The sequence below is a fragment of the Aphis gossypii genome, chromosome X (genome assembly GCF_020184175.1).
Source record: "Aphis gossypii isolate Hap1 chromosome X, ASM2018417v2, whole genome shotgun sequence".
NCBI lineage: Eukaryota > Metazoa > Arthropoda > Insecta > Hemiptera > Aphididae > Aphis > Aphis gossypii.
Window position 1 is genome coordinate 14177400 of NC_065533.1, and position 17221 is coordinate 14194620.

Consider the following 17221-nt stretch of genomic DNA (forward strand, 5'->3'; position numbering starts at 1 on the left):
GCAATAAATAAAAGATGATACTTATATTATTTTTAGTTATTTAATATTATACAAAATACCAGTTTTTGACAAGCCGATTTTTATTTTATTTATTTAAAATTATTGATGCACACTTGATTAATTATAAACAATTGTCACTTTCATGTTTTTCTTTCTTAAAAGTACTCGATGTGTATGATTCAAAGTAATCACGATATACCTATTTATAACCAGCTTAAAATTTAAATAATTTTTTTTTTACAAGATTTTATAAAAGTATAAACATCTAAATATTCTAAAAGTAACAATAGTACAATACAACATAATATAATACATTTAAACTTTGAACACACAATTTCGGAGCACAGTTTTTGAACCACTGGTTTTAATATACACGAGTTCACAACACACCCACACAAACAAAAATATATATATTTTAATATACTCCGTTTGAATTAATTAGTTTATTGTTGTAGGTATATTATACTACAATATACGTGCGGCTTGGAACGTTATCGTCCGATCCTAATCCGTGCACCACTGTTCCGATAAATATACCAAAATGTTAACCATATACTACTCGTGAACTATATAATATATACTTACGTGTATAGCGTAATAGCGATAATAGCACGCCGTATACGTGTTAAACAGAGGGTGGTCGGAAGACAAAAACTTCGGAGAGGGACGGATGGAGAATAAAAAACAAATATCCATTACCCACACCCCGGTTACGGGACTAATTGTGTGGTATAAGAAGGGACTTGCCTTGAATAGGCTTTGCTTATGCCGGGGTATACCTATACCGGACTATATACGTACAAAATAACGTGTACTGTTGTATTATATAGTATATACTTATGGTTAGTACGTGTTATTGCGGTGGTAGTTTGAATTATTAGAAAAATGCGACGTGCAAAAGTAGCTTACACTCAAAATTATTAAGTACGACGAGTGTTTGTTCGTATACGCCATTTAGTAAAATTGCCTTTTTGCGAAAAAAAAAATACTCACGATGTAGAACGGTCGGTCGGGTCGTCATCCGGTTAAATGTCATAAATACGTATACACAAACCATAAATAAAGTTATTTATTAATAATCTGTTTTGCGTGATATACTGATATAAAAAGGCGATCGAACTCCGTAATATACTTGAAGATGAAGCTACTAAATACGCATTCCCAACATATTATTATGTTATAATTAGGCACGTTAAAATTTCTCAATTTTATAGACATAGTTATAGACTATAGTCACTAGCACTGAGTTTCTTTGGTAATTATTTAATTACCAAATGACTATATGACGTATTTAATTTGTCTATTACATCCCCCTACATTATTTTTTTATTTTTATCGACGGAGCATTGAATACATTAGTGGTGTACTATGCCGGTGGGACGAATTCTCGCGGGGAGTACAGTATATTATTATCATAAGCTATAATTAATAATTAAAGATATTCCAGCTTTATGGCTTCAGAGAAAAATATATTGACATGATATATCATATAATAATAATGTTAACAGCATATATTACACATTGGTCATTATTACATTGATACACTGTGGCGACATGTTGTATAAAACTTTAAATAAATTTGAATTTAGAAAAATCACTAAATATAATAAAAATATATACACTTCTAATTACCCAGATATAGAAAACAAGTTGAACGCCGGTCATAATTTTCTTGTATCCAATATTTTTAATAGTAGGTACAATAATATTTAATATTTGTCTATAATCCTAAATTCTTGAGTCTTTTAAATGGAGCTATGAACGTATTGATTTTTAAATTATGTGTTTTTTGAAACAATAAAAATGTTTCGATTTTTAATTCCAGTATCTATTCTGATAGAAAATCGAATTTAATTGATAGTTGGTGGGAGGAAAATAACAAAAATTCTCAATAGTTCGAAAGTGGGAAACACAAAAAAAAATTAAGGACAAACCGGAAACATTGGTCAAAATCAGTTTTTGTTTTTTGATGTAACTTAAAAACGAATAGATAACCAAAGATAGGTACTTCAAATTATTACCACAGGTTTATATTAACATTTTCTATACATAATATATTTTTAAAAAATAATTTGATTTTTTGAGCTATTTGTATACATTTGAGAAGGTCATTTTATTTTAGTTTTTTATCTAGGTATAAATTTAATAAAAATGTTTTCACTATTACCAAAGTTAAAAATATATTTTTAAATACCTAATTGATAAGTGATAACCATTACATACTTTTATTATGCATGCTAGTGCAATAAATATTGTTAAATTTATAATGTGCTGTACATCTATACTCTACGCCTACACTATAATATCTACGTAACGAGTATTATTCAAATAATAAAATTTAAATCAAAAAATTTCAATAGAAATTATGTTTAAATTTAATCTATTCTTACACAAGGTGAAATTTTGTAAAAATAATCCACAAGGTCAAATAATAAAATGCTCTCATAAAAATTATGATAGTAATTATTCCGATATTCATTCAAATTGTTCATACTTATTAGTGTCCTCTCAGATTGACACAGACACACGGTGCACACACAGACTCACTACTATTCCTTTCCAACAAAATGATTTACACCTAAGCTAGTAGAGATAATATTTTGTAATTGATTCAACGTACTGATACATATTATTACTCTGTATTATATTATACATAAAATAATATGACCTATATTCTTACCTATTTACTTTTATTGTTATTAAATTATTTGATCAATTAATTAATTACCTACCTACTCAATATATAGTATACTTTGCTTGACCCTACTACACATTATACTTAACCGTACTTAACGTGGCGTTTGTGTGTTGTAGATGATTTTTTCACCGGCAAACGCCGCCATGGATTCGGTGACGTCGATCGGCAATAACCGGGACGGTGACGGTTTCCGGAAAAAGTACGGTCCCAAGTCGACCGACTCGCTGACCTTCTCTATTGCCCGCATCATGGAACCGGACGTCCGGAAACAACCCAACGCACCAGCGGCCGACTACTTCCACGCACTTGAATCGGCGTTTAAGAAATACGTGCCGTCGTTCAGGTCCAATCCACTACAATCCACGCACTGCGCTGCCACCGTCAACGATGGACGGACACCGCTGACCGTCAACAACAACGACCGTTATCTGTCGACGTCCATGGCGACAACGACGACGGCCGTACAGCTGTTTCAATATCAGCAACACCCCAAGTTGCCGTGCGCCGTGGTAGAAACACCGGCTCATTCCCGTTCACAACCGCCTCCGCCGTCATCCGAACTTCCGGCGCTCACTGCACTTCCTGTGATCCCTGCACTTCCGGTGCCTCCGCCGCCACCGCCTCCACCGTCATCACATCAGATGACGCTCGGACGGCTCGCCGCATCCAAATCCGCTCTGCCGCCGTCCAGCACCAAGGAATTGTCACAGGCTGTCACCTCTGTCACACCGGTTAAAACGTTTACCTGCAACCATTGCGGAAAAGTGTTCTACGCTCATTACAACCTGACGAGACACATGCCTGTCCACACAGGTGCTCGGCCGTTCATTTGCAAGGTATATATTAATAATATAAAAATATACAATTTATTTATTATTATACCCCACTCGCACAATTCCCGTGGTTCAACATTTCAAAAGGGATTCTAAATAATGGTACACTTCTTTTAAAATCTATTTGGATGCATATTGACTTCAACAACGATGAGGTGTATAAAAAAAATATAATGTAATTAAAATACCAACATTTGAAAATATTACCCTCTTAAAAATTACTTAAGCTCCACACATATTCCAAATCTTAACGATTTTTCACTAAAACAGTGCAGGAAAAAGTAGTTTATTTTAATAAATAATTTCATGATAAGAGCGAATAATGAGAACAGATAATTAACTTCAACGCCTCTGAGCCTATTTCTATAACCGGTGTGAGTCATTTATTCGACGGTTTAGTGATCGATAAAATATGATATAAATATCATGTGATCGAATCGTTTTATTGATACCGTCGAAATGTTTTGTGTTCGAAGAAAAGTTAATCGTTTGATACCAGATTACTTTATCTAATATTTTTATAGACCTAACCTGATCAGAAATACAATCCTACAATATACGCTTCAAAGAAGTGAAACAAAGACTCTTAGCTGATCCAGGTTATGACTAAAGCTTTGATTACTTATGCAGTTAGTATACCTAATATAATTATACTAATTATTTTAATATTTTACTACATTTATTTTTTACTTAATAATAATTTGCCTAATTTTTTTTAAAACGACATTTTTTATTTGTATGGTTTTTTTTAAAGATTTATTATTTTATTATGTTTAGCTTAAAATGTATGTTTTCTACTACAATATATTTCGATCGCATTACATTTCGATCACTTGAATTTTTGATATTATATTTTTAAATGTGTTCGAATACATATTGACATTTCGATTACTTTTTATCGAAAACTAGACTGTTCGCCTCTACATTTTCGACCAGACTACCCACACCCTTCTATAACCTAGCTTATCCATTGAAAATATAACAGATATGCTACACTACCTACTGAATAGTATATAACAGCCAACTCATATACGATAATTTAGCGTAGGTTAACAGACGATGCGCAAACTATAAGAGGCGGTATGTTTAACCTCTGCAAATTACAGATATGGAGTCAACTGGGTTTGGTATTAGATCCTATTCCTTTCAAGTTTATCTTAAATCAAAATTGTGCTAATGACTATACATTAAGTAAATAAATTCATAATAACGGTTTGATATGGCTTTGAAGTTTAATAATCATAACTATGAGATATAAATAATTTATTCAATAATAATAATTATATAAATATATTATATTTTTATTGATCCTTACTCTGCATCAAAAAGTAAAAGTAGTAAAACGTCATAAGGTACAATTGCAATATTTATATTGTTTATAAGTCATACTTATGTCACACGGATAATACGAAGTAAAAATAGGTAAAACAAATTATAATCGAAAAATTTGCATTAATGTAATATTATAGTTGTTTTTATATTTATGATTTATATAGATATACTTTATAATATTATATTATTATTATATTATATTATTTTAAATTTACACGGTTTTAATGGGAAATTCCTGCTTCGAGATAATATACACTGTCGTGCCGCCGCTTTTATTTTTTTTACTTAGCCCGCGCCACGACCGTGGCGCTGGATAAAAACAATAATATAGGTTTACAATATGTTCAACAATATTACAAGTTATAATATAACCTAACTATTTATTTGTAACAACGAAGATGAATTATACATTGGAAATAATATAAACTATCATATTAACGATTTTCAACTGATTTAACATTTTCAGTAGTTGAAACAGTAAAATTGTCAAATTGATACAAATATCTTGTTAACTCTATAGCCCTACATTAACACTATTGTTTTCAATATAACATGATTTTTTAACAGTATGATTGCGATTTCTGTTTTATATACAAAATGATAAAAAAATCCAAACAAGCACACCAGTTTTCAAAAAACCGTGATGGTTAATCGAAATTTGATCTACAGGATAGGTTTTCGAACGCAATGACTATTACGACATTTCACTACAGTACCTAGCCAAATTCCCGTTAAGTAGATTAATCTGTTAAAATATGTCGTTTTTATTTTCATTCGACTTATTATATACAACTCGTTCCTATATAAAGTATAAAGTAACTTAAAAAAAAAAAATGTTATTTAGTATAATCATTTCAGACAAAGAGTAGTTGAATAAAATAAACTCCTTCGGGCGATCATTTTAGTATTCTAGTAAAACCCCTAGGGCGAACCGGTCAACTGCAGTTTACGAGACCTATACGTATGAAAAAAAATCAGTCATAGTTACCTCGGGCGTATGAAAACACTAACGATTTTCAATTTGACTAACACATATGTTAAATGTTCGGTATGAGTATCGTTTGCAACCTTCACCCAAGTTTCATCCAGTTGTGTTTGGTTTTACATTTCATACTATTAATATGAAGATAGATGACTACAATGGAGTGTGTAAATCGTCCATATGCTATATTAAAATATAAAATTAAAAAGCCCCCTCTAAAAAATAATCCTGGCTACGCACCTGCATATACTATATAAATATATACAGTATATACTATATACATATAATATACTGTTTGGCTTTTCACTTTTCTGCCAAAATTGACCTTTTCGTTATTATCAATTCCGTTTACCACCGCACCAGTATAATAACATTATATACTTTCATTTTCAATCATTACAAATTAAAATTTTAAGATTTTGATAAAAAAAATATGAGGTTTGATTGATAATTGGCAATGATTTTAAAAATAACTTTAAATCTAACTGAAATAGTTAAGAATGTAAAGAGACAACGATTATTGATTAAAAAAATAATAAAAAGAACACTTAGAATGAAGGATACGTCTTTAAAATTAAATAAACAAAGTATTTAATAATATTACTTTGACAGTTAATACATAAAAATTTTTTATTAAATTACGAAAATAAATTTTAATAATTAATTAAATTATAACTATACTTTATCTTAATTGTTATATGTATAGGTACTATTGTTTAAGATTCTTGAAGTGATAATAATATAAACTAAAGGTTCCATTAATAAAATTCAAATACATATTATTTTAGTGATAATAATAATCCTTAATAACACGTCTTATAATATGTGATTAAAGCTATTTTATTACTTATATACATTGTGTTTAGAGGTTTAGAATAGGCATAGAATTGCACAAACATAAATGCTATATAATATATTATATTTTTCACCTGTTAAATCGTACATAGTACCTATATTTATCGCTTAACTTTATATATATATTTATCACTACACGATTGAAAACTATAATTTATAATACTATATTATATTATTATGCATCATATTACATAAATATTACACCACTATTACCTGTATACCAGATACCTTTATATAAAAGTAATATGTTTATAAATTGGTATAACTGTATGAATAACAGTCCTGAAACAAGTATTAAATTTAAAATTCCTAATTTAGTGCACAATTTGGGTGACGACTAGTATCTATATTCTATAGTATTTACTAGTATAATAATAGTATAATAAGTAATAAATATTTGAACCTTAAAATAATATGATAGACATTTTCCAATACGCTGGCTGTAACTATAATAAAAATGATAATAATCGTTAGATGTATGAATGTCAAATACTTATAATAATTAGGTAATGTAATAATATAGTATATGAATTGAAAACTTAGCCTTTCATTTTAAGCATATTCAACAACACTTTTCACTTTTCAGAATTTCATTGCGTCTAAATCAATTCATAACCATCACCCGCTGTAGTAAAAACGTTTGCGTTATATTTACAAAAGATTTTTCACTAATCATAGGCATTATTGTCTACCCACTTGCACGATCTGTTTGATCTCAACAACGTGCACCCTTACCACGTATTTGTACACCGAGTGAACGTATATACACTAAACAACACACCACTCAAAATGATCAGCATAATGAGAACTACCAAGTACCAAACACCACGCGAGGTCTCTAACCTTAAACTTTATCAGTCAAATCAATAAACAAAAATAAAAATAAAAATTAATTATGTTTCACGCTGTTAATACAACACCACCTACTTAATACTTTAGTAATACTGCGAATCGGTAATATTATAATAGCAAATAAAAATTAAAATACGCAAAGAAATCAGAAATTAAATAAATTTAAAATTATTTTTATTACCTATAGTCAAATAGTGTTATTTATATTTAATAATAAATATTTATTTTTCTAATATTACATTATTTTTAAAATAAATTTAATAAACTTATTAAACATACATTTTGCAAAATAAACTTTTAAAATATAGTTCAAGATCAACAAAAATATGAAGCAATATTATGTAAACATTGTAAACCAAAATAAACATTGATAATGGTGTTACTTTATTGAAATATTCGTGTTCGACAATTAATGTTGCATTCAAGTTGTTTTATTTTGTTAGTTGTTACTTTTTTAACACAATTCACGAAGTGTCTCTAAAGAAAATATAATAATAAAATATTATATCAAACTATGAAATTTAGTTTAAATACCATAAATTTTATTATATAAAATAATTCTAGAAGAAACTTTTTGTTCGACGAAGACGTATACCTAATGTTTTCACTAAAACTAATAAGTAATAACTTTAGTTACCTATAGCATATCTATTTCCTATGAATTTTTTCTTCATATTACGCAGTTTTGATTTTGATTTTCCCCCTCGATTCATTGCAGGTAAACAAACACACATAATACGATAAAAATGAATAAGTACCTACTTACTTACTGAAACCTAAGCAATATAAAATATTATTGTGTGCACCCTAAATCGGTCACATATTTGAGAGGATTACTCGTCCAATATACCTCTATTTTCGTGTACTAATGTACCACGGGGTCAGTCATGTAGAAATTCATTTGATTCCTTTTAAGTATTTCTGGTTTCTTATTAAGTCTTGAAAAAATGTAACAATATAAAATCATTTTCAAACAATAGGTACAAATCAAATATATCGACTCAGAATAATCTACTTGAAATACTATCCACTGCAATATTGTATACATCGGCTACTTGTATCATTATATCAATTTTTATATACTGTTTTATAATTGTATTTCCTAGTCAACAGTAAATGGTTGGTCGCGTATATAATGTTAAGTGTCAGTAACCTATTACGTATGCTTTTATTAGGGCATAATAAATATGTTTAAAAGATTATATTACAAAAAAAAAAAATGTTTTTTTCCACTTATCCTTCCCCCACACACCATACTATACGATTCGGGTCGGTTATAATTATACAACAGACAATAATTATAAAATATAGAACATTTTTCAATGTAAATTATTTTTATTATATTAATAACATAAATATATTCATATAATATTACATTAATGAACATCTGATAAAACTTTTAAGTTCATTAATGTTGGTACACTCAGTAATGCTTTAATTATTATACGTATATAAATAACATTAGAAAAAAAAATTTAATTTAAATATACTTGAAAGTAATAGGTAACTAGTAACTGCACAATATTTAACAGTTATCACAAATTATGTATGAAACTCAAATTTATTAAATCAGAAACGCAGGTACAAGGAGACCTTGAAGTTAATATGTAGTACAATTTTTATAATCGTAATAAAATATAAATACAAGTATATTTTATTTTATTTTTTTATTATTATTTTACTAGTTACTTTTTTTACTATATTATACTTTCCATACATACACATTATATCTACTTTGAATAGAATAATTTTTTAAATCATGTACTTCTGCACAAAATACTCTACCTAACCAACTAACTATTATGACAGATGCAAATGAATTCTCATTTAGATTGATAATAAGCATAACATTTTTATGATAAATAATTATTCTGTTTAAATAATGAATAATGATATTTGTTAAAATAAAACGCTTTTTTCTAATTCAATTAGGTATTTACATTAAAAAAAAAAAAAAAAAAATCCGTCTATTTCAATGTTATTTAAGCCTCTAGGGTTAAAAAGTTTAAATTGGTTAAAGCATTTCGGTTTTAATTAAGCTATACAGCAAATTTCTTTATTTAATAGTTTATGGAGTTTAAGTTTTACAATAGTGAGTAGTGGGTTATTATATAAATGAATTAATTTTCTATTCGTGTTAACTGTAAAGTTAAATTATATATTTTCTTGCAAACATATTTATTGTTCGTTTTATTGTTTTAGAAATGTAAAAGACCTAAATAGATATATAAAATATTAATATTAATTAATTTTCATTCAATAAGATACTAATAACACTTTACTAATTTTTCTTATAATTTCTTTATTGAGTTCGTCTACTTATTATAACTAAGCTGTACAGTGTACACTCGAATCACCCGAGAAAAATGAACAAATATAAAATACAGACATACAGTGCTATATAATATACCCAGGTGTATCTCGATTTTAGTATACCTCAGTTCATTGGTAAATTACCGTACAAATCGCTTTGTAAATTAATTTAACCGATATGGGCAATCCATCTCAGTCGCATTTTATATAGTACTTTGTATATTATTTTCAAACTACTCTCTAAAATTTTGTGATATAACTTAGAAAAATCTTCCAAATATCCATCAAAATTCTTCGGTCGATTATTTTTTAAGTATATAAGCGACAAACACACATCTATTTTTGTATCGGTATAAAGTCTTTTCTATTTCTGTAACCAATAGCGAACTTATATACAAACAAAAAAATAGTGTATTTTTATGAGCCAAAATGAAATACTTGCTTACAAGTCACCCTATAACATCATAGCGTGAAAAAACAAAGCTATAAACACTCCCCGAGTGTTTACAGAGAATATATTTAAGTTAAATTTAATGCCAATTGGTTCAGTAATTACCTAGGTATTAAGTAAGTACCTGTATTGAAACTTTGTCCAACTATTATCAAAATATACATCTTTAATAGTAAACTGCCTTATTGCTATCGTAATAGATAATACACAATGTAGTACAACGATTGAACACTTTCATGGAAACTGTAATAGTTATTAGTTACTTTCTTAATATCTATTGATCAATATTCTCTCCTTGTGTCATTTTATGGTTAAGAGTTTAAAATTATTATTTTTAATACTTCATTAAATTTTATTAAAAGTTAAAAATAATAAAACAGTTTCGGTTTGTGAAGATTATAGTTAATATTTTGAATGAAAAATCGAAAAATAAAATAATGTAAATCGTTTAATATGACGAAATGAATAAATAAAAAACCACAATAATATATAATTCCAAATTAAATAAAAAAATATTTATATTATGTAGGTTGTTGTAGATATGTATGAATTGCAACCAATGTGTAAATGTGATCATCATGTAGATAATAATACATGTGTTCAATTTGAAATACCGCAAAATATTTCGATCATTTGACGTTCATCAAAAAATTATACATCAACAACTGTTATTTATATAACATTTAAAAAAAATACAAAATAAAATAACAGCTATTTTATTTTAAAGTTAAATTTAAACATATTTTGGCGGTTTTAAGTGGATGCATAGTCCCCGGATCTAAATGTAAAAGGCTTAAATTAAAAAAAGTTATTAAAACATAATATTTGATGTATAAATAAATAATGATTGGTATTGCCATGTCTAATATTTTCGTACACCTACATGGCTACATGACACATGTATTTGGAATTTTTCGATAAAGGAGAAATTGAATTATATTGTACCGTAAAATAATAATAATATTATCTTCGGTATAGCATACTATGCGCTTTTTTTTACTATACGATCGAAAAAAATTAATTTAGCTGGTCAAAAGTAATAAAAGCATATTATGGTTCGTTATCTAATTGAAATACACATTATGTATACTACTCACAAAATTTCAATACATTATACTTAATATTTTATATAGTTTTACTTTAAGAAGGCTGCAGTAGTAAACGTTTTACATAGGATATTACTCTCACTTCACGGCAGATGGCTTCGTTATAGATGCGATCGCATACTGTGCATATATGTGCTATGTGTGCCCATGTATTAGGGTAATTCTATTACATTAAATCTGTTTGCCGGCATATTATCTTATTGTAAGAAAGAAATATAAGGAATTATTATTATAATAAAATATATGTTTGTATATTTTATCAAAGCACGTTTCATTTTACCTACATCTTTCTATGATGATCAATTTGATCTATACATTCTATGTATTGCCCGGTTTACGTAAAAAAAAAAACCACTCTGTATCACAATATCACATAGGTATAAACTGGGGGTTGCAAAAGGGGGCAACTGCCTCACTTGATATTTTGTAAAATGTATTTATTAGGTATATTTAGTTTCTAAGTATCTTTAAGTGTGCAATATAACGACATAAAATAAAGTTTGCCCCCCCCTCCTCATAAAATTGCCCAAGTTACGCCTATGTTGTACCATATAGGTACCTGCCTAGTATATCATATTATATTATAATAATAGTATCTGTGTAATAGAGTTTACTGTATATTGTATTCGTGTGATATAGGTATGCGGCAAAGGTTTCCGACAAGCATCCACGCTGTGCCGCCACAAGATCATACACACCGAAGAAAAGCCGCACACTTGCGCTATTTGTGGTAAGGCGTTCAACAGGAGTTCGACACTGAATACGCATACGCGGATACACGCCGGCTACAAGCCGTACACGTGCGAATACTGCGGCAAAGGATTTCACCAAAAGGGCAACTACAAGAACCACAAGCTCACGCATAGCGTGGAAAAAGCGTACAAGTGCACCGTGTGCCATAAAGCTTTTCATCAGGTATATAATGTCGGTTGTCATCATAGCTGATGCACCTGACCGAGACTAAACATCAAAGGAACATTTTAAAAGTTCATAAGATAAATTAGTAATACCGTATTGAGTACCTACAACGTAATTTATCTTTATATTTTGCTAAAAAATTACGTATTATTTTATTGATGTTTATGGTTTTTAACCATTTCGAGAGTCCCGATAAGTGTTTTATGGAAATTTGACCAATAAGTTAGATAAGGTGGACTTTTTTCCCGAAGTCGAGGCTAAGCCCCCTAAAATACTAACATAATTCTACCGAGTATAAATGTCACGAAAAAATTTCAGTTTAAATGAATTTATTAATGATATAGATCATGTAAAATTAAAAAATATAATATAATATGTTAGTAAATATTTTCCAAAATACACTTGGTAATTTTATTATAAACAAAACATTGAAATTAATATTAAGTTGACACATAAGAAATATGACCTTAAAATTTAAAAAATAAAAAACCTACGCTACAAATGATAAATACTGCATACTTTAAAAGCAGGTATGATAATATGTAATTTGCACTTAGGTACTTAATATGAATATACTGTACCTATATATACGATCATCAATTGCACACTTAACAGAAAACAGTCTGTTTGACATTTATTTATTTTTGGAAACAACGAAATTCTTCAGTAGACTTTTAATTAGTAAGTACCTATCTACCAAGTATAGGACACAAGTGTTTGAGTGGTTTTAGCGCTTTAAACGAAGTAAAATGGGCGTTTAAGATCAAGTGCGCTTTATGCGACCTTTAGCAAGTCATATTACGACGGAAAAGTAGAAAGAATACAAAAATAATTTTACGAACATAATTTTTCGTTCTGTATTATAAATATTATAATAGTGTTTATTACTCATAGCAATTTACTTACTTGTTAATACTCCTAATAAATTAACAAAGTATAATAAATAAAATAAAACTAATTATTAGTGTGGATGATGGATACTTCCTTTCCGCACGTTTTCAAGTCTATATAATACACCACCTAATTGTCAACTTATCTATTTACTTATTGTATTATTTTGTGTACACGCTTCCTCGAACCTAATCGACAAAATGGACAAAAAAATATCGAAACAAAAGCTTATATTACATAGTGCCACAAACCGGGAGAACCTATCCAGACATACTTTGATAGGGACTTTAACGTGTTTTGGTCATAATATTTTTGAGTCGAGTTTCCGCCCACCCTCTCCACCCTCATCCGCTTAATCACATCGCACCAAAGAGTCTCGGAACGGTGTGGATATCTCGTTTTTTTTTTTTTGTTCGTGATATCGTTTTAAAATGTTGTTTTGTCTTGTTCCCGTGTACCAATTACACCTTTTAGGTGTACAACCTGACGTTTCACATGCACACGCACAACGACAAGAAGCCATTCACGTGTCACGTTTGCGGCAAAGGGTTTTGCCGGAACTTCGACCTCAAGAAACACTTGCGAAAACTTCACGACGCCCCTTATCCCCAGCACCAGCCCGCAACGGTCGCGTCGCAAGCCACGGCGGCCGCGCTGGCAGCGCAACCGCCTTTGCCGCCGCCGCAGAACGTCCGCCACGGCCTTGGCACGTGCGTGCCGCCGTTCCAGCCGGTCCAGTCCGGATCCCACAGGAACGCAATCATGTCGCATAACTCGCCGCACCGTTACTGACTGCCGACGGTGGCCGGTTAGGCGAGGCTGTCTCGTCCGCCGGGCGAATTACTTTGTACAATACTTATATATTTACGTGTAATACGCCCAAAGACCGTATATTATATAATAATGTATTATATGATAATGGTTACCTATTTTTCTCATAATATCCATGTCGATATTTTTATCCTGAATTCGATACCTCGTGTTTCTGAACGAATATAATGTGTTTGGTCTAGTCGTGTTTTCAACATATATATATATAATATGTAGTCTATTTAATGCTCATCCGCGGTTGTTATACTTTTAATTATTACTTATACTCAAAGTTCGGGACTTGTTGTACAAAAAGTGAGATCAAAACGTTGTACGCTAGTATGCAGTTAAAACTATCAAAATATGTAGCTGAATAATGTAAAATTTGTATAAGTATTTTTTTTAACTGCATAGATGTAAATATTAATTGTTGTATACTTTTAATCTGATTTTGTTGACACTGCTCTGCTGATTTATGTTTCCTGTTTTTAAATATTATCTAAAAATAAATCAACACCTACTTTAGGTTCATACAACTTACAAAACAAAACAACTCCATCAGTATGAAAATATATTTTCTCCGAACTAGGTTAGGTATTGAGTTATATGATTATTATTCGATAGTTTAAGCATTTTGAAACTCGTAAAATAAAAGAATAGTAGGTAAGTATACAATACTGCTTTCTTCCCAAAATGGATGCTAAAAGATGTTCGGCTAAGAGACAATATGAATTGTATAATAATTATTGATAACTTATACACGCATAGAGCTTTAGAGCGTCTACTCACTGGCAAATAATAATCCTACTTTCAAATATCCCACACGCGTTTGAAATATGAAATTGGGATTTTTTCCAGTTGTGAATTAAATGCTAGAAAATTTGAGTTTCAGGCAAGGGAACAAAAACATACCTATATAAATGTAATATAATAGTATTTCCGTATTACGGCTTACGCAAAACGTGTACTAAAATGTATATTTCTTCGCATTCAAAATAAATGTCCAAAATCGAATTCGAATTATGAATTTGCACATATAAGTATGTAAGTACCAAATATTTAATAACAAATAAGTATTTTAAGGTATTCAAGATTAAATGTTTTTTTTTTAAGAATTATAAATTTTTAACATCAGGAGATTTTATAGTTCCTAAAAATAAAACATTTTTTTTATATTTTCTAGATGAAGTAAATAACTGTACTCTGTAATCTTAAATTAAATAAATCGCTATAAATCCAATTAACGTTGAATATTTGTTCTATACAATTTCAATATATATAACAAAATAATATAAATTTTGAAATTATTAAAACAATAGTAATTAAATTATTTCTTTTTTTTTTACTAAGAGGACATCTCACTAGTATTTTTAAGGAATTTATAAAATAGGTAATTTTTTTTTTAATGAAATTAAGTATACCTGTTTATTTTTTATTATTCGAATATCGATTTAATGTAACCTACAACAAATGTTCACTTATCTTAACTAATGTTAGTTGGGAATTCTTTAAAGCAGTTAAAGCATGTTAGCTTTTTCTAAGTTTGTATTATCTTTTATTCTATGCAATTGTAAGTGTTTATTAAAAATAAAACAAAAATATATTAAATAATATTTTATAAATTAAAATAATAATTAATAAATTAATATACCATTAATTTTCAAGTATTTTACTCTAGAATTGCTTTACAATCAGTTTTAGCTTATCTGCAGTGTCGATGTCCTCATGTTAAAACTAAATATTTTCGAAGACGTTCGCTTAATAAAATATTATTTATAAATTTAAATGTTGGTCTCGGGCAATTCAAGACATTATCATACAAGATTTTCTGAGATTATTATCCAACGCGTAATTACACATTACAATGAAGTTTGTTACATTAATTCTTTTTTTTAATATGTCATATAGGCATTTGTTGTTTTTAAAGAACGAGGAGATTTTTTTTTCGTAGTTAATTATGAAATAGTTTTAATTAGATGCAAATGTAGATAGGAAATATAGATAAGTAAAGTTAAATGGAAGGAAATAGTTGCCATATAATGATGGTATAGGTAGTTGGCATATTAGTGATCGTGTAAAGCTGCTTGTATTTTTCTTTTAATTACGACAGACTTGATTAAGTTAGGCATCTTTCTAAGTGTTAGATGATATGCGATTTATGAAAACGTATAGGACGAAGAATAATCGTAATACTTAAATTATTTACAGTACGTATTACTGTTTTTATTTGTCTCAAATATACGAGTAGGTACCAAACTAACGGTTGTAATATTTTGTACTTAAATGATAACCGTGCCGAAATAATAATATAATATAGGTCATATCTATTACTATTACCTACTCTGTTTAGCGAGAATACACTTCGGCCACGGCAGTTTGACTAATAAATTGGTTTTTTTACGCATTCTCTCGCTGAACAGAATATTATAGGTACTTACCTATTCTTACAGTTAGATAATATCATTTATCTATGGCGGCGTACGAAAATTATAATCATGATATATATATATATATATATATATATATGCGTGTGTGTGTATGGATATTTTTAACATGTTACTCTAATCTCCAACACTATTTACTCTTTAGGTATAATTTATTGTATTTTAATAAAATATTATTTATAAATTTAAATGTTGGTCTCGGGCAATTCAAGACATTATCATACAAGATTTTCTGAGATTATTATCCAACGCGTAATTACACATTACAATGAAGTTTGTTACATTAATTCTTTTTTTTAATATGTCATATAGGCATTTGTTGTTTTTAAAGAACGAGGAGATTTTTTTTTCGTAGTTAATTATGAAATAGTTTTAATTAGATGCAAATGTAGATAGGAAATATAGATAAGTAAAGTTAAATGGAAGGAAATAGTTGCCATATAATGATGGTATGGGTAGTTGTCATATTAGTGATCGTGTAAAGCTGCTTGTATTTTTCTTTTAATTACGACAGACTTGATAAAGTTAGGCATCTTTCTAAGTGTTAGATGATATGCGATTTATGAAAACGTATAGGACGAAGAATAATCGTAATACTTAAATTATTTACAGTACGTATTACTGTTTTTATTTGTCTCAAATATACGAGTAGGTACCAAACTAACGGTTGTAATATTTTGTACTTAAATAATAACCGTGCCGAAATAATAATATAATATAGGTCATATCTATTACT

The 17221-nt window shown here is 28.9% G+C and overlaps 1 protein-coding gene across 1 annotated transcript in view; it reads left to right on the top strand.

The window, feature by feature from the left end:
* LOC114120525 (fez family zinc finger protein 1-like) overlaps positions 1-16138 on the top strand; it is a 62541-nt gene extending 46403 nt beyond the window's left edge. The window contains exons 2-4 of the mRNA XM_050206839.1: positions 2815-3534; positions 12062-12337; positions 13706-16138. Of these exons, the coding sequence (XP_050062796.1) occupies positions 2815-3534; positions 12062-12337; positions 13706-14023 (1314 nt within the window). The 3' untranslated portion in view covers positions 14024-16138. The remainder of the gene's footprint in view (positions 1-2814; positions 3535-12061; positions 12338-13705) is intronic.
* Positions 16139-17221: the final 1083 nt, after the last annotated feature.